The sequence below is a fragment of the Electrona antarctica genome (genome assembly GCF_951216825.1).
Source record: "Electrona antarctica genome assembly, chromosome: 12".
Taxonomy (NCBI): domain Eukaryota; kingdom Metazoa; phylum Chordata; class Actinopteri; order Myctophiformes; family Myctophidae; genus Electrona; species Electrona antarctica.
Genome location: NC_136793.1, coordinates 44573014 through 44596191, shown reverse-complemented (window position 1 = coordinate 44596191; position 23178 = coordinate 44573014). Strand labels below are relative to the sequence as shown.

At 42.9% G+C, this 23178-nt stretch overlaps 1 protein-coding gene across 2 annotated transcripts in view; it reads right to left on the bottom strand.

The window, feature by feature from the left end:
• pebp4 (phosphatidylethanolamine binding protein 4) overlaps positions 1–23178 on the bottom strand; it is a 62874-nt gene that overhangs the window by 6000 nt on the left and 33696 nt on the right. For both annotated transcript variants that reach the window (XM_079516592.1, XM_079516593.1), the window contains exons 5-6: positions 4238–4283; positions 3972–4085 (exon numbers count right to left, since the gene is read on the bottom strand). In XM_079516592.1, coding sequence (XP_079372718.1) covers positions 3972–4085; positions 4238–4283 — 160 coding nt within the window. The remainder of the gene's footprint in view (positions 1–3971; positions 4086–4237; positions 4284–23178) is intronic.

The window sequence follows — 23178 nt, the reverse complement described above, 5'->3', positions numbered from 1 at the left end:
GCCTCTTGTGCAGAGCCAAATAAAATAATTCAAATGCGTGCGTGCGTGCGTGCGTGCGTGCGTGCGTGCATGTGTGCGTGCGTGCGTGCACGGGGCAACCATGGTGACCCACACTGTTAACGCATCAACCACAACTGCAATGCCGTCAGTGTGATTCCTGGCTCAGGACATGGCCCACCATCCCTCCTCTGCCTTCCCTTTCCTGTTTCTCTTCTTAAATAAAGCAAAAAACACCATTAAAGAATACATTTGAGCACTCTGGCCATGCAGCGGTGAAGTACCCATGGCCACCACTACAGAGTCTAGGGGTTTGAATCTTCCGTAGTGCATCCGGTTTGGCAAATCGTCTACCCTATGGCAAATGGGTCAAACCGAGCTCTAAACGAAAACAATTGACCATGTTCAGGGGAGGGAAGACGGGCGGAGAGGGTGATCTTTGATACTACACAATACTCTTACACACTGGGGCGGCGCCTGTCAGTGGGGGACACTGAAGGGGAGGAGTAGGACGGAGACCCTATGTCCTCCCAGTGGGGGCTCCTCGTCCTCACTAGCAGATGAGCCAGTAGGATACAGCAGAAGAAACATATCCGGCGAGCCGCCCTACGTCCGAAACGGTTGAGAAATGACAGAGTTACCGTGTGGGGGTACTTCTACTGTACCCTGTACTGTACTGTACTGTACAGGTGGTGAAAAACAACCATGTTATTTTCGTGCTCAGACCCAGGCAGCCACCCAGCCACACACATAGCTCCGTAAGGGAGTGGTTGCACCACTCAAAAACCAAAAAACAATTCAAGTGACTTACCACCTGATAAATATATTGCCATGCATCTAAATATGCAGCTAAATATTACCTGACTATATAAAAATTACACTCGTGTGAAGTGAGGGGCTCTTATCATCATACATCACATTCCGCGCTCAGCCAATCAGATACACACAAACACACAAAGCTGTGCATTCCGTGCTGATACACACATAGGCCTATACACACAAAGCTGTGCATAGGAGGGGCTAGCGCCCCCAAAAAGGAAATACATTAGACCTGATGCACAATGTTGGGGTAAAAAACAGGAATCCGGAGATGGACCGTTTCATTTGGATCAGACCCAGTGTTTCCTGCCCTGACATTTTCTCCAGTGGCAGTCCAACAGCAGCAGGACACAGTGCTTGTCTTGCCAACTGGCTGAAAAGTGGCACCAGGGCCCGGCATACGTACGCCGGCCCTCAACCCTAGCACGGGGGCACTGGGACAGCCTTCCTAGTTCCTGCGCTATAGAGAGAAGGGGGATTCCCAATGATCACACCCCTATGCCCAGTGCCAGGAGCACAGCCCCCTGCAGATCCCTGTGTTGCAACCAGCTGTCTTCAACAGTTCCATGACCCACATTTCATAACCTTAACACAGGAGCCATCACCGCCTCCCGCAGTTCCTCTCAACATCTCTGCTCAGCCTCTCAATGGCCCTTTATTACTCAAGTGATGGTCAAAGATGAAAAGAAAAAGACAAACAAATCTGCTGTGAAATTGAGTCAACGACTGCGCCACTGGAAGTGGAAAACGATCATTAGGAGTCTCCCTCCCACGGCTAAATGCTTTCCCTTTGCAAATCACATCAATTAATGTCATGGGCTACTGACAAATGCCTGTCTGTGCCATACCACATGGAGGGGGGACAGACGTTAATAAGTGAACCTACTTAACAGGGGAGTTGGGGAGACATGGGATTCCCTCAATTCCACTTATCTATGCAGGAATACCTTCCAAATGGCCGAGTGGAGGCCTCAAGGTGAACCCATGATAACATGTACAGGCATCACTCATGACAAGGATTCTACACAGTGAAATCATGTGTGTTCATTTAATTCTTAAGTTTCCGAGTTAAATGAGTTAAATGAACAAACTCTGTACAGTATTCTCACACACATACACACTATTGGTCAGGTTGAACATTTTGTTGTTGCCGTTGCGAGTATTTTCTCCAGTTTTGTCCATTACGTGAAATCGTTGATTATCCAAGATTTCTTTATTTAATTTCCCCTTTGAAAGCAGTTGGCAAGAGAGAGGAAGTGATCCGGAGGGAATTTAACTCATACTGTACACACAGTATAGTGGATTAAAACTGGGTGGATACAGTCAGATTAACATTTTTGTGAAGTGTGGTCAACAGCTGCGAAGCACAATCAGTACAACAAAATCACTGTATTATTCATGCTGTATCATCTTACTTCTTTTTGTTTAATAATTTTTTATCCCACGATTTTGTAACCCATTTTTCACCCCTGTGTCAATTATCTAATGTGATCCTGGGCTCTACACACCCTCCGCCAACCTAGTCCCCATATATGGGGGACATGGGGAGAGCAACGGACTTGAACTCATGAGTGTCCAAGTTGCTCCTTTACACCTGACAGGGGGGGAGTTTCCCTGGTTGGACGTAGCGCGTGGAAGGAACACGTTATTCCAACCAGTTCCTTTCCCCTCCATCAGGCACCCCGGCTGGCCAGGGGGAGGCAGTTTAGAGACCAGGATTACTGCATGTTTTTTGTGAGGGTACCTACCCTAGGGGACACGGGGAGAACATGCAAACTCCACACAGAAAGGCCCTTTCGCCAACCCCGCCTCGGGTATGGGCACTGATGCCGAGGAGGAAACATGCCGCCAGCACCCACAGCGTCCCGAGCGGGAATCGAACCCAGGACCTTCTAGCTGTGAGGCGACAGCACTATACCAACTGTGCCACCGTGCCCCCATCATCTTACTTCTGACACAGTGCGCACGTTGATTATATGATAATATTCAGAATGAAATGTGTCCAAATGTGGCGAAAGAAATAATAATACTGTACTCATGTGTGATGACATGGTAGTAGTAGATTTTATGTTTCGGTAGAGGGGATAACAGTCAGGTGTGCGTGGGAGCCTCACAATACTTGAGTCTGACCCTGCGGCATATCAGTGTTGCAATAGATTGACTCACTAACATCATTAACACTTCAATGTGAAATCAGTTCTTGTTTGCCAGCGACACCGCTGTACGATGGAGTATAAATTAAATAAAGACTTATGGAGTAAAGCCACTATGAGAATGGGCTTCAGAAACTCAAAGCGCTTTAAGTACTGATAATTATTTGTGGACACATGAACAAAAAGAACAAATCATATTACTTGAAGCTGGCCATGAGGCTAATGTACAGTATACTTACGTTCTTGCATAACTAGGCTAGAAATGGAATTTTGTCTTATAGATCAAGTATACAGAAATTCTTCAGGTTACTCGTGGCATAACTGATATTAATGCAACAGCAAACTGTTGTCTGTTGTTATTGTGTATATCAGGGGTGCCCACACATTTATGACGTGAGATCTACTTTCAAAATGACGAGCTCAACAAGATCTACCCACTGAGAAAATAATTGTACCATTGCTGAAAATAGTTTAAATATATAATGTACCTGGGGGGGCTTTAGAATAGGGAGGGGGGTGAAATTATGACAGTTTCTGCTGTCAAAATATGCCCCCCCAGTATTTAACTTAAACGCCCAATGCATTCTCAATGGCAATAGCACAAACTTTGGCATGCTACTAGTCCTACATACTTACACCTAGAAACCCCATTCAAACCTATTTAGGTTCATCCTACGGTGGACATGAAAATAAATCTTTGAAATGTTTCATAGTTTTAGAAATATAGTGCTTTCAAATTTGAGAAATTCACAATGGGGCTCAATGGCAGACTGTGGCACGTCAAAAAATCACTTTCACCTAGAAACTACATTCACACATTTTATAATTCAGCTTACTGTGGACACATGCTGGAACTTTTTACTTTGAAATGATTTGTAGTCTCTGAGTTATTTAACTTAAATGCCCAATGCATTCTCAATGGCAATAGCACAAACTTTGGCATGCCACTAGTGCTACATATAGATATCACAGACCGATAGATAGAGTGAATATACTTCTTACCCAGTGATGACTTCTCATCTTTGGTGAGTAACAGTTTCCTCTCTGGCTGCTCAAACAACATGAACTGGTAACGATGAAAACCAGACCGTTGAGGAGGGGTTGGGCGGGCATATTCTGATTGAAGAAACAAAGACAAATCTATTTAGGTGTGATAACCAAAGCAACGTACTAGTTAGATATATGTATATGTGTAGTATACCATTTACATACATTCATGCACATATCATATGATGAGGACAAAACACTTAATATATTACAGTACTTACCAGACAGTGTGGTACCTTTTAATTCTCCTCTACTTAGTCCATCACCCTGTTGGTTCAGAAACAGGGTTCGTTAGAGTGAGTCCAGATTCATGTAGACCTTTCCAAGTTATTAGCACTGCTAGTGTGGGGCTGTTGGTCAGTCCAACACACACGCACGCATGCGCACTTTAATTTGTAGCCATACTAGTGAGAGGATAGGGTTCTACTGCCAAATTCATACTCTGTTGTACCAGTATGACGCTGTCTCAGGGTGAAATATCAGCTCTACAACGCATCACATTCACAACGCATCACGTGTTGCATCACATTGTGTGCTTGTAGTACTTTTGGCACGGGACATTGTACAAAGTATAAATCAGGCTTAAATATGCCAATTGTCATTCGTTCAATGTCCTTTGGTCTCATTGGGCGTAAGGAGCTGCAGGGCTACTAGCAAACTAGTAAAGTGGGGTCTTTCATAGCCTTGTTTTTCAAACAAAAGCAAATATAGTGTACTTATTTTGCTATTCACGACAACACCATTGGATTCTTATTGCTAGACCAAACCTTTTTTGATGGTTTCTCTTAACCTCTATGTTTCACTATCCCACCATACCCTCGGCTGAGAATTCCCACAGCCCTAAATTCTCTGAGCACAAATATAGGTCTTATGTTCAATCTTTTTATCCCCCCCAGGAAGTGAGGCAGGAGAAGCCATTTAATTCCTGTGGCAATTTTTTCTAAGTCTAACCCTGCATGTATTCAATTCCACAGGGGTGGACTTCATCATAATTTGTCATGCTAAGGGATTCTAGTATGTAGAGTGATAGTAAAATAGTGAGGCCAAGCCAATGACTGGGAGAGGGCCATCATTTGTCACCAGATGCTTCAATAGCCTGGCTTACACGAAGCTTGACTTAAGACCCCACAGTGCGCCAGACTCCTATCAAAAGATTGTGGCTTAAATGTGTCAGTGCTTACTATGTAAAAGGATCTGCAATATTTAATATCTGGAGACAAAGACAATTCCCAAGCAAATTAAGTCAGTGATTGGATTCCCAGGTAGCAAATTCCCATATTATTAATTGTATATTAACTTCCTGTTGCCTAGAAACAGGGATCATGTAGGTAGGCCTGGTATGAAGGTAGCATAATTTCCATGCACATGCTCTACGATATATTTGTCAAGTTACACCCAATATCCCCATGAACCATATGGTCAGGCAGTTGACTGCAAATAGCACACAGGAATGTTTGCTTAATAGGCTCAATTGCTTACTGTACTAACATTGCATCCTTGAGTGGGAGGGAAAGGACTAAATATGTTTTCTGTGAAAGTGCCCAAAACTCACTTGACATAGGAACAGAAGTCCCCATCCCAACCATTGCATTTGGTCTCATCACCACTAGTCTATGTCCTCTTTTCTCCACACACAGGCTCCCCCTACAGGGTGCCAAATGTATAGCACTAAAAGACAGCTCACCACCAGGACAACAAACAGAAATTTCAAGGACACCATATCGCCATCTCATCTGGGATCACCCTATCCATTCTTTCTCTGACTTTACACCGCGCATGCGTGTGCGTGCGTGCGTGCGTGCGTGTTTGTGCGCACGTGCGTCCATGTGTGTCCATCCAGCTAATCTCTGGCATCGTTGGACCGATTGGTGAAACGGTGTGCACACACACTCCCTGGAGGCTCTGCCCTACATTCTTCACATCTGCCTGTTATAGCGCCACCAGGAGTCCGATTCTTGCTACTCCTACAAATTGTGGCCAAACATCACGCAAATACCTATTACATTATCTCTATAGTCATGTGATCGTATTTTTTATATTCCATCCTGATTGGCTACGATTGGCAACAAAATGACTCAAACATTGCAGCGTCTCATTGCACGCACATTCCCACCGTGACTAGGCCAACGAAAAAATGCCACCCTACATTTTTTAAATCAGCCTCATGGTAATGCTATAACAGCCAACTTCATGTTTTGGCCTATCACTCTTGAACTGTAGGTTGTACAATCAACATCTGTTTTCCCTATAGATTTCTTGGAGCATGACGCAATTTACAAAATAAGATTACATCTTCGTCAGGTAATCGAGATATACTCTGACAGCAAAATATTGTTGTTTTTTTGCTTTGCACCCTGTTATTAAAGTAAAAGGTTCCAGTCATCCAAGTTGCTCCAGCACCATGAACTCTGGGGTCATGTGATCAGGATGTATCTAGATCTCATTCCGAGTGGCTATATGACCAATGTTTGCGGGCCCTGGGTAGGCAACCCGGCCTGGCGGAGACAAGTTCTCAATGTGGGGTCCATGAGCAGCTTCCACGGGGTCCCCAGCAAAATTACTGATAGGACCCACATGTGTACACTCTCTGAGTTCCCTGAGAATTGTACAGAGTAGATCACGGTCCCAGAGGTACAAATCATCAAATGGGAATCCATGGCCTAATCTGCATATCAAAACTGGGGGTCCTTGAAATTAAAAAAGGTAGGCACAATAGGGGGAGGGCTCCATCAATTAGATGGGGGGACCCTTTAATTGCATATCAACAGCCTGTGAAATACAGAGATGACATTGGTAAAATCTTCAGTGTTTTACAAATCGATAAATTAACACTGATAATTGTACTGCCTGCACGAGCACACTTCAGATCTGCTTTAGCAACTGGTGCTGTATGACTTGGATGATAATGAATACTTTGATACAGATGTGACATGATACAGTATGAGTGTAATGTAATAGTAAAATATATACAGTACTTTACAGTAACTCTTCCTGTTATCAGACCATAACAGAGCTCACAGACTGATAACAATGTGAGGATTAGTTTCAAATACTTGTGTACTTGTGGCTGCATCCACAGATCAGCGAGAAAGTCTTTATTTAGAATAGCCAGAGTCCTAAAGTGTAAAGCCTGCAGGATCCAAACTCATCGCCATAGCAACAGGTAGTCAACATTTCCACTTCCACATGCACTCACATTTCTCACCATGTCTCAAAGCTCTGCTCTCGCTCAATCCTAATGAAACTCGCTGGCCTTTTAATATTATTTCAGTACAGGGTGAAAAGACGTGCAAACGATGCACATACTGTACTGTAACATGTGGTTGCTGTCCGGTGGAAACCTCGCATCTTTCTACTTTCTATGTTTTTTTTGTAATTCTATTTTCTACATAGTCATACAAGAGTGTGCATTAAGTAGTGAAAATATCTACAAGCTCACAACGTGACTCTGCATGTGACTATACAATCTCATGTACGATGATGATATTTTTGGTGAATGTTCCCCCCTAGAATAGGGATGCTGGGGGTTCAAGTGGATTAAATGGATTAATTTGATGATCTGTTCCATTCCAAAGGAGAAAATAGGGGAACAGTAAAGTTGAAACAGGTCAGAGTCACAGAGGTTCTGTGGGGACTTGATCACACTCATCTGGACGACATTCTCACTGGGACATTTTGATTGTCACATGGTAGGCGGGACTCCCTGTGGGCAACTGCTGATGGGGACAGTCAAGTGCATTGGCCTTCAGGTGGATAAAAGGGTTTGGCTGTGTTAACTGTATTTAAAATAAGAGGGGGAGTGAAGATTAAGATCTAAAATCTCACTTTAACTTATACAATTGGGGCGGTTATATTTTGAATCCTTTGAGACATAATTATAAGTCATAGTCACTATCTTATTATTTGTAGACCAGATTAAAATTAAATCACTAAGAATAAGTAGGGAAATATTGAAAGCTGCAATGACAAACTTTTAAATTATGCAAGTCTGATATAACTTTAGGCTGCATAAAATGTTGAAAAGTTGATAATTGTGATTTCCACCATCACAATATTTCTTTTTAGTATTTTTAGTATTTATTTATTCAGCATAGTATAAAAAAAACAATATAGTGAACATATACAAATATAAGAAGGGTAAAGTGCTAGGCTGAGGCAAAAAGCCCAAGGGGCTTATACAAGGCCTCTAAAACACAATGAAACATTGTACAAGAAATATAGAATATCCAGAATACATGATTGCAGTATAAAAAACCCAATAACAAAACAAGAAACAAAACAAAAAACATGATTAGAATACTTGGTTATCTACATGATTAGAGAAAAGAAGAGATAATACAAAGAAATATAATTAAGTGATATGGTCAATTAAGTGTCAATTAAATGTTTGACATTATTTAATTAAGTAGAATTAGATGAGATTGCTGTATAGGTGTTCCATAGCTGGGCCCCTCTGTATCTGATGGAGAAATATGACACAGACCAGTATGGAACTTTGGGAGATGTAAATGATTTGCCTGTCTCGTATTGAAGTGGTGCACATCACTGTTGAACTGAAAGAAGTCTTTACATGGCAAAGGAAATTAAACTGGCTGGAACAATACTTTGAAAATAAAGTTGCAGGTTTGGTATGTATTTAAATTAAAGATTGGTAAAATATTGAGTTGTTTGAATAGAGGGGCAGAATGAGCAGACCAATCACTGTATGTGGCAATCATGCAGAATCTTTTTTGCAACATAAGTATTACTGCAGCTGATATAACTAGAACGGTGCAATTCTGGGAAATTGCAAGTGTGGTTGCACTTTCCCTCGAGCAGCTTGCTAAGCACAGTATGATGATGATGCATTGACCCACATGCCTAAGTAAGTCGGGCAAGGAGGGTGGCGCGGTGCATGCTTGTTGTACTGGATGATTGTTGGAAAGGTCCATGGCCCCCTTTGTTGTCTTGTACTGCATCAGACTGTGCATGAGCTGTTTCTACCAAAGGCTTCTCTATGGGATTGATCAATTTGCATTGGACTTGTGGTAACTGTAACCTGAAACCAACCCTGTAGAAGACTCTAGACAGTTGCTATACCAGAATGTAGATGGGTGCTATACCAGAATCTAGCATGCAGTACTTAACATCAGCAAGAGCACACATACCAACACAAATCTGTATGATGGCATACAAAGGGTGAGCCAAAAAAATATCAGCCAGGAGAATGAGACTAGCAGGACACTGCCAAAGACATCAAGAGCTGCCAGTCAGCAAATTAGTGCATTGGGAACATACACAAGGACAGCGGTCACGAGGACGTCCCACATTAACATACGTGGATGTACTCAAGAAAGACACAGGAGCACTAAGCACCAACAAGCTGGCCAGATGTATGGAAAACAGGGATGTCTGAAAGCTAAGATGGAGAGGTCGTCTAAGGACAGCCTAAAGAGAGACCTCAGTGCTGCTATTATAAGTATTTGTTGATGACGTATGACGATGTGTTCACTGTTGACCCACATGAATCTGAACGGATCAGGAGGATATCATGCGGCTGTGACAGTCGGATACATGGTGTACGTGATTGGACGATGCAACAGTAACGAGAACAGTGAACCAGTTGAAGTTCACGTCTTCAACACAGTGTCTTTGCACTGGAGGAAGTTGCCTCCAGTTACACCTGGAACAGGAGAATGTCACCTTGAGGTTCCCTCCATGCTGCTGTACAGCACAGCTGTACTGATATCATCTACATCTGGGGAGGATCCAAGTTCTGCAACGTGCTTTATGCATTTGATGTTGACACGCACAGATGGTTCAAACAACAGGTTTCTGGGACTGTTTCAGAGGGGAGGTACTTCCACTCAGCCTGTGTCTTGTGGAAGGTCATGTACTGTATAGAGCGTTGCAGTCCCGCTCCCTTTCCAGACCCGGAAAATAATTCCGTTCATTTTCCTCAGACTTTTCAAAAAATAATTATTTAAAGACGTTTACGCTGCAGACAAAGCCAACTCAAGTTGTGACAAATCATGACAATAAACACAATGTTTGGGCTGATCAAATAATTAGAAAGAAGAAGAAAAAGGCAGGTTACAACACTTTTTGTTTTGTTTTTCTTCTTACAAATTATTTGATTGGCCCAAAACATTGTTTATTGTCATGATTTGTCACAACTCGAGTTGGCTTTGTCCGCGGCGTAAACGTATTTAAATAAATACTTTTTGAAAAGTCTATGAGGAAAATGAACGGGGAATTATTTTCTGGGTCTGGAAAGGGGGCGGGACTGCAACGCTCTATATTCATGGAGGAGAGACACAGTCAGCTGTGTTCACTAGTGACATGTACAAGTTGGACACCACCACCATGGTCTGGTCTTTAATTAACACCAGAGGCCCTCCACCTCCTGCTTCATCAAGTCATTCTGCCACCATCATCGGGACAAAGATGTTTGTATTTGGGGACGAGACGTGGCGTCAGTGCTATAACAACATCAGCGTGTTTGACACAGAGACCAACCACTCGATGAACACACCTTCGGTCATTCAGTCTAGAGCTGTACATATTATGTGGCCACAAATGGAACCAGACCTTCAATGATCTGTGGAAATTCAACCTAGAGACCTTTTCCTGGAAGAAGGTTGAGTCCAAGGGGAAAGGCCCACCATGTATGATGTGCTATTGCATGGTGGGAGATCGTATCTTCCTCTTTGGAGGATACAAATGGATTTGGGAGGATGGGACATACAAATATGCATCCTTTGATGACCTGTATGTCTTAAACTTAAGTCCTATAGTCTCAAGACGTAATGTAAGTAAGCAGTCATTCAGTGAGGTCTGGATCGGTCAGAACTCCCACACATCAGGTAGGAATTGGCAGCCATGACTACGAACATATAACGTGAGTGTTCTCACTGGATGCTGAAGATCTTCATATACTAACAGCCATAGCAGCCATAGTTGAATGGGTAGAGAGGCCGCTTGGGAAAACCAGGGTTCGATTCCCGACCCCCGCAATGTTCTCAGAGAAAGACACTTAGCCCCTAACTGCAAGACACTTGGTCCCTAACTCAATGTAAAAGATAACAGTTATTGGTCCGGGCACCTAGGCTCCTAATCCAACTCCTGATCCCGACGACATTTGCTGCATGCATGTCACTCCCCATCTCTCTCCCCCCATTTCCTGTCAGCTTACTTTGTCACTATCAAATAAAGGCAGAAAAGCCCCCCCCCAAAAAAAAAATATATATATATATATAATATAATAAAAAAGATATATAAAAAAGATAACAGTAAATCAGTAATATATATATACCCCTCCACCCCCAAAAAAGGATATGTACTTTGACCCATAAATGAAAGGTTTTATGGGTCATGGTGCCACCATGAGGCCGGCTGATATAAATATTTGTTTTTATTCTTTTTTTATTATAAACCTCCCCTCCAAGTGTTTTAAATTTAGCCCTTACAGCATCCTAGAAAACAATACTTGCAATTGGAGTTCTTTCATTTCCCCATTCAAGTCAAGGGGGAAATTAATTCACTCAAAATGTATATCAATTAAACTATACAACATTATCTCAATAACACGATTCCCGGTGAAGCCGGTCGATTTGACACGTGGCTCGAGTGCATGCCGCCAAAACTGTGGGAGGAGCAGTGGGACAAAATAACGTTTATCTAGAAAGAATAAAGTAAACTATAGTCTGGTTGCCCTGTTAGGGCAACTACAGTAATAACTATATTAATATTAATTAGTGTCTGTCAGGTGCAAATTGCACCTGACAGACAGCCATTACATGTACAACACATTGCACCGTGCAATGTGTTGTACATGTAATGGCTGTTTGACACAGAGGCAGGTTTCCATATTGCAAATCCATGACAGCTTTGTAAGGGGGATTCAAAAGCCACATAGGGCATTGATGGAAGCTAATCTTTGATCAATGTCATCATCAGATAAGAAGCTACTCTGAGAGTGCAAGGTTAGAAAAGTCAAAAGCACAGAGGCAAGACATTCTAGACATCATATGGTTGTTCAATAAAGGGGAAATACCCGCTTACGAGCGACTGTCATACAGGCTGCTCAATAGGATGGACGACTAGGACTTAAAATGGGGCTTTTACCATATGCACGTATCAGGACTCTGATTCGTTTCTGGCTCTGAGTGAGCTCTGAACGGGCTGCAACTTTAGAAAAATACATTGAAGGAATATGTCTGGAATTGGGGCTGGGGTGGACTGCGGGATATTTCTGTGCATCTCTGTTATATTGTTTTGTTTTGTTTTGTTATGCGTTTGTTTTGTTATGCATTTATTTCGTTGTGTTTTGTCTATGTCTGTCAATGTTTCATATACAAAAGAAAATTAATAAAGTACAAATCATAAAAAATAAATAAAGGGGAAATACACTATTGATACACAGGCCATCTGGTTATTTGTGAGTACAGCTAAAACACGAACAATGGTTGTAGTTTCGTTATATGCCTATTAGAATTACAAAGTAATAATCAAGTAGCCGAATTCTTAATTATGTTTTACGTACATTTCTCGCCAACTACTATGAACAGTAGGTTCGATTGCTCTACACTGTAGAGTCTACAGTGCCTGTGGCTTGGCAGGGTGCTCCAACAATTACAATTACTGTAGCTATGTTCATCAGAAATCAGGTTGGGGAGGGCTGTCACTGCAAAAATGACTCTTACAGGTTAGTCCATATTGCCCGTCCATATTGACTTCCACACTAACCACTGTGCGCACAGTATACCGGTCCTCACTGCTCACTATAAAATGGCACATTTGTTTTTTCTTAGAACTTTCTCTTTCCCTCTGGATAAGTGTCAAGTTATTATCAAGTGCAATATCTGTCAAGAGTGTCAAGAGGAGCATGGCTAGGATATAACTTAGCTTGGCCTACAGTTGGATTGAAAAAAAAAGAAGGAAAAAAAAAAAGTGTGTGAGTGTGCGTGTGTGTGCATGTGTGCATGTGCGTGCGTGCGTGCGTGCGTGCGTGCGTGCGTGCGTGCATGCATGCGTGCATACATAACTGCTCAGCTACTGTATAGGAATCCTCAGAAAAGCCCCCTCAGGTAGGAGGCAGGGTGGCTGGCCGATGGAGAGGGCTTGGTTGGAGGGGGTGGTATCAGGAATACCGACATGCCCAACCGACCTGCTCCTTGCCTGTGTGGGTGAGTGCTTCCCTTTGTCAGCAGTACAGTTACTCATCGGCCCCCTCCTTGAATGCACCCCCCCCCCACCCCACCCCACCCCGCCCCCCTCCACCGTTTCGTTCACGCACCCTGTAAACCCACACCTACGACAATCAGCACCCACGTCGTTCTAATGCATTTCTGAGAGCATCGTTCTCCCTTTCACTTGCAGTCAGGCTAACAGACGGGGAGAGAGAGCATGACAGATGGTGTTCACAGCTCTATTCTGAGGCTGGACGTGTACAACCACAGCCAGCCCCCACCCCACCACCACCAACCCCTCCTCCGCTCGCTCCTCTTCCACTCAAGCCAAGCGCCTATGACTGCCTCCTCATCTTCGCCTCAGTAATCAGCCCATTCATTTGCAGGGTTATTGTGGATTAATAGACTGTCTCATAAGGACTGTCACAGTTTACAGGATAAATACTTTGTATCCCCCCCTCCCCAAAGTGAACTCAGTGCCCAGTAAAAAAACATATATATATAATCACATCAAATCATTAAATGCTGTATATGAGTAGAGAATAATGCATTTTAATGACATAGTTTATGGTAACACTTTCTACCAAGCCTGTGCTACATACATTATAGGCATGCTTTGTTAGTGTTATCATGCTACAGATTTGTGGCTAACTGGCTATAAACCATCTCATTGCAATTTATCAAAGTATCTGATTTGAATGACCTTTAGGCTACGTTTAGAAAATCTCTTATAAAAGATCTGGAAGTTAAAATTGTAATATAAGTGTTTTAGAAAGCTTGCTACAACACGTTATATAATTATATAAATTGTATTATGAGTTATGACTTTTATTTTATATTTATGAATTGTATTATTTTATAACTTTAGTTACAAACATTTTAGTGCCTGGTGGAGTTCACTGAACATCCATTGGCTGATAAAGCAGTCCACACAGTAAAAATCCTAATTTATCCATTTGTAATGAGTACAAATGTAACCAAATGGACTCTTACAGGTGAGTGTACATGGGCACAGTCCAGAGTTAAATGAACACTGAGGTATTTTGCTGTATCTTGGGCTAGGCAAGAGGTGATCATGTGAACGTGCTCTGTGGAATGGTTTCAAGCAAGACAGGGTGAGGGGCAGTGGGGGAGCCACTCTAGATCTGCTCCAGTGCATCAACAAATTAACTTAACAAGTTCCCTACTGGCCTAATGGCTGTGATAAAGAAACTCATTTGGCCGTGGTAATGAACTGACTTAGAGAAACACAAACAGTCCAGTTATTAAGTGAACTCCAGCCATCACTGACACTAGCCAACACACTACAGTGCACCAGGACCGCACTCCTTTGGTCATGCTCATTAGTAGGCCATCATACTATTACTCAAACCACTGACTTAAGAAACTACCCACCCAAACTCATTATCACACTCATCTATTCTGTCTAATCTGCATACATTAGCAGCACAAATATGGGTTAAGGCAGTGGACTTAGCGCTACAGTCCACTGGCTCCCATAGAGCAGCGGGGCAGAAATATGAGCTAAAGTGAGAGGATATTGATAAGCTGATTCACTCTAACCAGGGCCTTGCAACAGGCCCTTAGAGCTCCAGCGTGAATGTATTAGTGCCATGTGTATGTATGTGTGTTGATGAGTCTGTACTTTAGTACTGTTGAGGGAAGCCCCAGTCTGAGTTCCCAAGGTAACAGTCTGTAGAGTGGGGGCTGGCTGACTCATTTGGAGGGAATCCTGGAACCTGACCAAGGCTGCCCACTCCCCCCTGCTTCATCAGCACAACAAGCAAACAAGGAGACGACATGTCCCCATATAGGGCTTCCCACTGACGGGGGTGGCAGTGGAAAATCCCAACCTGAGCTTGCCTAAAGTACCAGGAGACACACACGCGTGTGCGCGCTCGCTCACTCGCTCGTGTGCGCACAAACACACACACACACACACACACACACACACACACACACACACACACACACACACACACACACACACACACACACACACACACACACACACACACACACACACACACACACACACACACACACACACACACACACACACACACACACACACACACACACACACACACACACACACACACACAGGGCATCACCGCTCCATAGTTACAGCTGTATCCAGGCCTAAGACTTCACACATGCATAGTCGTCGGGATGAGTCCATTATAATGAAGGTGTACTGTACGTCTATAAAAAACATGCATAACACTTGTAGGGGTTTTGATGAACACAGAGGAAGATGTTGGAGATGTGAGGGGGTGGAGAAGAGGAGGAAGATTAGGCTTATTAAAGAGTCAATGGTAAAGAATTAAAATCACCTTTGAAGTATAAACGATGACAGTCGAATAAGGAAGGACCCTGAAACCTATCGGCACCGCAGGGCACAGCAGAGCAGACAAAGGGTAATGTGTGAGAGAGAGGATGATAATGATGAAGGAGGGCGAGTAGGTGGACAAGTGAACGAACTCTGTGCCCACACAATTAATCTAGTAATCTTGTAATTGGAACATTAGAAAAGATCAACAGGCGTGTAATTGAACACTTAATTAGTTCAAGGTCAGTCTATCCTTGAATGACTTTGAGGTGCAGGGGCACAAATTAGGGACAGTACAAAATGGTCAACAGTTTCAATGGGAAGAGAAAAATGCTACGATCAAGAGAAAAGAACATAAAAAACATTGTTTCTCAAGCTTTAAAATTACAAGGACCCCTGATTTGCAATGTATACCCAATTTGATGTTTTTTAAATTTTATCTCTGGGTCCCCAATCCTCAGTGTTAATTGAACTTTTAGAGCGTACAAATTTGTAAATTCTCTGGAGTTACAGACAAATATGGTAAAGGTCCATTTCGTTCTTATTCTTAACTATCAATCATTTCGCTGGGGACCCCCTGGCATCCTCTGAAAGACCCCTGGGGTGCCCAGACCCCCGCGGTGCCCAGACCCCTGCGTTGAGACCAATGACATAACTATGTGCATTGCACTTGATGATAATAAACTAACAACAGCACAACTAGCATTTCAACAAAGTCTCATGTGTGACCCAGTTTCATACATATATAACTGTTTTTATTATTTCACGACAAAGCCAGCTGATGTGTTATCTGTTACAAACTCTCTTGCCAGTGTATTCTCAGAAAACACTGGCAATACAATGACTTGATTTTTGGGAAGCTGGAGAATAATAAATAAATATAAAAAAAAAAAAACACAGCAGCAACCATCAAGCAAACCTGTTCAGTGTTCATGTACGTATGGACAGAACAGTTAAGAGGAGCCATTTGATTTGCTTCACATGGTTGTATCTGTTGATAACTGTATGGTTCATTCAGTGTCTGTAGTCATTAACAGCTGAGAGCTGGTACAAAGGGATTTAAGAGGCAGCATTACTGTTTTGAATCACTGGATGTTTAATTCTTCTATTATAATTGAGGTAGGTGCAGGACAGAGGTTATGGTAACTGCTGGAAACCTGTCCCACTTCACGGAAAGGTTAATGAACCTTACGATTCCTATGGGAGATGGAGTACGCTGTTAATTTGACAAACGTGGGAAATAAATGCTTTTATGCTTTTATTGACGGTGACCAATAGCGGCCTTTGCTGGAATGAAAGGTTTTAGTCTTTTGGGTGCTTTGCTACGAGGCAAAACAATAACGTGGAATGCATTTGTTGGAAGAAACTAAGTACATAATTGTTTGAATAGCAATTTCAGGCCAAAAAGCATCTTCATTATTAATTCCTACTTTTGTGGAAAAACATATTGTGCAAAAATGTACAGTAGGCTACTGCACGTTATGAAACCACTATACCTCTCCTCTGAATACATTTGTGTGAATGAGGGATTTTTAAAAGCTGTGGTTTTGAAATCTACATATTTCCACATTCCATTTCACATGCTGCTGAGTCCAGGTTTCATTTTACCAGGGCATCAAGGGTGCAATATATGTACTGCTGGAGAACAGCGGGTATAACGGACCTGCGGATGAACTGAATTACTCTGTAGGTTACAATATACAGAGGAGCTCATCAGAAAATGGCCATGATATGTCTGATCAGGACAAGGGTTTAGGCACAGGTCCAGGTATGTACATACAGTGTGCATGATTAAGAGATTAAATGGATTATCTCCTTACCATTCAAAGAGCCTGACGGGGGCAGAGATGTGGTCTTTTTCTTTTTGATATCCCCTCCCTCGACTCTGAGCCAAGACACCCCCCTCTCCCCTCATCTCTCTCTTTCTCCCTCTCCCCAGCAACACTATGCACATTGTTTCTTATGCCTGCATGTACACTCTTTGCCAGAGGAACACACAAGATTCTGAGCTCTGCAATCCCTCTTAACCTTTGACCTTGGCTTATTGTTACCTGTGAGCACCACAGTGGCAAACATGTTGTACAAGTACTGTACAGCCCTGCAAGCTGTTTGTGTTCTGCAAGCATGGAGGGCAGGGAAGGAGGGAAGGAAGAGAGGGAGCTATTTAATCCCCCCCAAAGGAACTCCCCTCTCAACCCGTATCGTGAACTCGCAGGCAAATCGTGTTGCTGGAAGGCACACCACACACACATTGCTGTCTTTTTAATTTCATCAGCTGAAGGAAATCTATACAGTGCTTTGGATTCTGACTTAGCCGTGCAGAGAAGTGAACCATACAGCACCCTGGAATGTAAACAGGTTTCTCACCAACTGTAGCATAAAAATACCACAATGCAACAAAGCTTGTGGCTATGATAGTGGTCAATAGTACAGATCAGAGGTCTGAGTGGATTTTCACAGTTGTTAGTCCTAAACTATAACAATAAACAACAAGTTGAACAAAATCCGAAGAAAGGTCTTTGAATATATGTGTGGTACCTTTAGCTCAGATGCTACACCCACCTTTAATGTATATGCATTTTCTAATCTTGACAGTACCCTTTCACAGATATTGAGTCAGTTTGTAGCTGCCAAAAGCATCACTTCCTGAAAACATTAGGGGGAGGGGGAGTTGGGGTGTTGTTGCCACTCTCAAAAATAGCAAATTATTATCATCATCATCATCATCATCACAAATCTTACAAACACAACACAGTCAATTACATTTTATTTTACAAATGGTTGGTTGAAGTCTGTTATTTTAACACAAGCGTATCTGCTATCTAAGTGATAGCACTTACTCTAATGATGATGGGCAGACTATTAACCATACAACAGGGAATTAGAACTTATAACAGACTCAAATGTTGTTAGTATGTACGATATCAATGCATTTGCACATCACAAACATATTGAGATGTTAATGGTTCTAATTGCCTGTTCAAAATAAAATAGTTATCTGTGCTATTTTTTACTTAAATTCAAGTTGGCAACTTTGCAATAAAAACAGCGATAATCAATATATTGGGTTTCACGAGGTAATATCTACCAATTTTGTGCTCATATCAATCATGGTTAATTATCCTGCCAAAACACCTGTACATTGGCTACAGGAGGCCTAATGAGAAGTCTTTTGTTTTTGTGTGCAATTAACTGGCGAGCACACTAGTATATATTTAAGCGAGGGCTATTTTAGGTTAGTGTAATTGTTAGTGAGTTGTTTTTATCAGCAGGCTTCCCGCCCCTTCAACATGCCCTAAACAGAGACCCAGCGCTAACCCTCAGTGGAAAGGTTTTCCACTGCCACGATCCCAGCAGCCCACCCTCTATCTCTGCCATTCATTCACTTAGCCACCCTCCCTCATTCTCCATGTGCTCCCTGCCCCCCACGTTCCCCGTTGTCTCCATTTCCATACAGATTAGGGTCCTGTCCTGACCGATACTGTCCTGACCCATACCTACAGATTAGGGCCCTGTCCTGACCGATGCTTACAGATTAGGGCCCTGTCCTGACCGATACCGGGTCCACTGCCGATCCTGATTTTGGAAAGTCCTACCTAGACCATATATTTCAGATGTTTTGAATGATATATTGTATTTATTTTTAATTAAAAGGGAATTGTATTTTATTCAACCACTTATGCCCTGTTCAAGACACATTGCTATGCATTGTGAGCTTAGTTTTGAGGACACCAGGTTGAAAGTTGTTAAGAATCAGGACACACGTGCTGTATAATTACGATGCCGATGTCGTCAAAAAAGTCAAATAATGGCCAATATATCAGCCAAACCAATATATCGGTCGGGCTCCAGTCCAGATGTGCACGACAAGTGTACAAGTGAATAGGTACAGTAGGCAGACTCCAGTGACACCCCCACCTGTCCTCTGCTCTGACAACAGTACAGAGTTCGCATATAGGCTACGGACGACTGCCAAATATCCCGCTTTACTGACTGGGAGAGAGGTGGTGAGCGGGAAGCGGGATGTGTGGTGGTGGCGGTGGGGGGAGGGGGGTGAGGGGGGGGGGATGACAAAGACGACAGCTTGTGTGGGGGAACATTGTCTGCGGCTGCGACTAGAAATCTATTCAAGAAAAAAACAGGATTTTATGCACAATGGTCGTGGGTGTGAAGAAAGGGGGCACATATTAAAAGGAGTGCCTTAATGTGTGTATAGCTACTGGTTTTTAAAGTGCGTTTGCATGGAGAGGGTCCAATCGGTTCTTTTTTAATGGTCTCTATAGTGTATGACAGACTGGATTAAAGGAGGCTTTCAGGACTGTCCTTGTTTTCTTGGAGAGTCACTGTGATACATCCAGGACAATGTGCAGGGTGAAAATTAAGATAACACACTGACACATTACAAGCCCGACACAAAGTAGAGGATATATTCTGTCAAATGTGCCGGAGATGCAAGTCGAACGACTGTTTCATGCAGACTCAAAAGAGTCTGAGGAAAATTCAACTCTATTCAATGCAATGGAATTTATCTTAAAATAAGCATGGACGTTCTACAAAGGAAACTTTCTACAATTATTCCATCCAAACACTCATGACTTTACCAATGATCTAAATAAGAAGCATTTATTGTGCAGCGAAATCTTCTCAGCATTTTTGCTTCAAAAACCACAGCAGGTCAGCTGTTATAGCAACAGGCTTTGGATGGAGGTTATCAACAACAGAGTATTGTGTGTGTGTGTGTGTGTGTGTGTGTGTGAGAGAGAGAGAGACAGTGTGTGAGTGTGAGTGTGTGTGTGTGTGTGTGTGTGTGTGTGTGTGTATGTGTGTGTGTGTGTGTGTGTGACTGTGTGTGTGTGAGACTGTGTGTGTGTGTGTGTGTGTGTGTGTGTGTGTGTGTGTGTGTGTGTGTGTGTGTGTGTGGACTGTGTGGATGGGAGCCGACAACCGAGCGGAGGATTCTTATGTAATTCTCCCTTTAGGTGGCAGGCAGAGAACAGTGAAAGCATCAGCCCACACTGAAGAAGAACCTGTTTGTTAATAAATTGCGAGCAAGCTGCATGCTGATAGGGGCCACAGCGTGATTACGGGCGTTTCTGCAAAAGGCCAAAGCAGTTCACAAGCCGCAATGTACTGGAGATGCAGCCAGCATTGACACAGGGTCTAGGGTTGGGATTATTACTCCAGAACAACATGGACAGAAGATTGAACTTGTAGATCAGACGCCAATGACTGCTCTCAATCTCGCCCGTACTATTGCAGACACAGACGCAGATGCACTCACAGATGCGCGCTGCACACGCACACACACCCCACACACACACACACACACACACACACACACCCCCCACACACACACACACACACGCACGCACGCACGCACGCACGCACGCACGCACGCGCACATAATGATCTTCATAAAAATGGAAACGGAATTTCACACAAAGATAGCGTGCCAAAGTGGACAACCATGGGTGGGTGGTTAGAAGGAGTTGATGATGTTTTGCGAGGGCTGAATGACTTCCTAACATTGAACTCCATGTATTAGCACCTCTGACATTTGTCTGGCTGCGGTGGACAGCAGGATGCTTATCCCCTTAATGAAGTACCTCCAGCTGGGTTCGCATGTAAGGGGCTATTGTTAGCCAATACACCAAGGGATGTGTTGTAAAGTTCTAAATAACACACACACACACACACACACACACACACACACACACACACACACACACACACACACACACACACACACACACACACACACACACACACACACACACACACACACACACACACACACACACACACACACACACACACACACACACACACACACACACAGGTCATTGCATTTCAGTTCAAAGTTCCTAATACAAATCAAATACCAGTAAACCTAGTAATTATGTTCAAACTGAAATAAGAATTATCCGCACACCGCTCTAAATGCTCCCACAGTATCAGGTACCTGTTGTACCTCTAATGGAATTGCACTTTGGGAGCATTTAGAGCAGTTTGCAGTTATTTCTTTCTTTCCTTCCTAGCTTTAACTTTAGCATTCTTTATCCTGACCTGCATGTCAAGTTTTTTTTATATGTGCGTGCATTGCATTGCGCTGTATACTGCAATAAGCACAATATGTATACAAATGCTTGCACCATCGTACTCATGTTACTTAATTACTATCTAGTATGCTAATCAAAAATATGTTTATGCTGTCACTGAAAGGAAAGAAAAGGGGGGGAAAAAGATGACAACAGGTGCACCAACTGTTTAGATTGGATGAATTTGCTTCCTATCACTTGGAGCCAGGAGGTAGCCTAGCTACTTCTGATTAAAAGTTTGTGAAACCACAAACAAGAAAACTGTTAACCCAGGTTATGAGCATGTTTAGCAACTTTGGAGGGAAAAAAATCACATTAAAAAGGAAAATTGTTCAATTCCTTTGCGCCCACCCCCTTGTCATAAGATATGGATGTCCCGTAAGGTTATTTGTGTTTGCTGGGAACTGAATTAAACTGGATTAAAAACACACTGCATATGTTTGGAAATCTGTTTCCCTGGGCGTATGAGTGGAGTGGTGCGAGTGTGAAGCAGCAGCTTGCGTCTCCTCCAAGAGAGAGGGCAGACACTCTCATCATTAGCTGGGCTACAATGTGCTCCTCTACCTGCTCCAATCTGCACAGCCACGCTCGGCGCTGACGCCAGACAGATGTTCCCAGCACGAGGTGCAAAGTATCGAGAGGGGGAACGAGAGTGAGCAGCAGAGAGGCAGAAAGAATGGAAAATATTCAGCAGAGTACACAATAAGAGTTTAATTATGAATAATACCAATGGTTCTTTGTTCTCACACTGGAGCTAGCTATGGCTCGCCTGGCCTCCGGGAAATTGTTTTTTGGCTTCCATATGGGGGCAGCTGTCTGTCAAGAAAGAAAAATCTTAAATATAACCTGCAACAGTTGGGATAATTACAGGATAAAGAACAATGCAATTATGTATGTTTATTAGCGTTACGGAGGGGGGAGGGGGTATTTTGCAAAAACAAATTGTAAGGTTATTGCAGAGGTTGAAATGTAATTTCAAACACTCATTACTTTCAGACTACCGAGAGACTTTTTCAGGTGGTATTTAATAGTAACAGAGAAGAGCAGAAATGTCCTTAACTGTCTCTACTGTATGTGCACTGTCATACTACTAGACTACTGTAAGTGATTCTTTCCTTTCCTTTTTTTAAGTGGAATCACATGAAATCTACAAATATACAAATTAATAACACTCAGGTGTGGGAGCAGGCGATCTCTGTGGGCCACAGCATTTGCAAACGGACAGCAGCTGGTCTGACATGGCCACAATAACTTACTATTTGAATGTGTCTGGCCAACAGCAGGACATGGGCTCTGCCCCCCACGGGAGCTGTTGCAAAATACGTGGATCCTAAAGCATGCACCATAATCACGAGCACATTTCACTGTGTTCTGAGCTGTCCACCTGGTCATCCAATACCCAGAGAGTGTTTTTCAGTAACAGGAGTCTCCTTGTCTCTCTTTGGTAAACATTTTCAGGTCAGGATACCAAATGTATCCAATCAGGAGAGAGAATTGCAGGATACATGGTAAACAAGTGAATTTTGAAGTGATGACTAAGAAATGAGCAGACAAAATCGGAA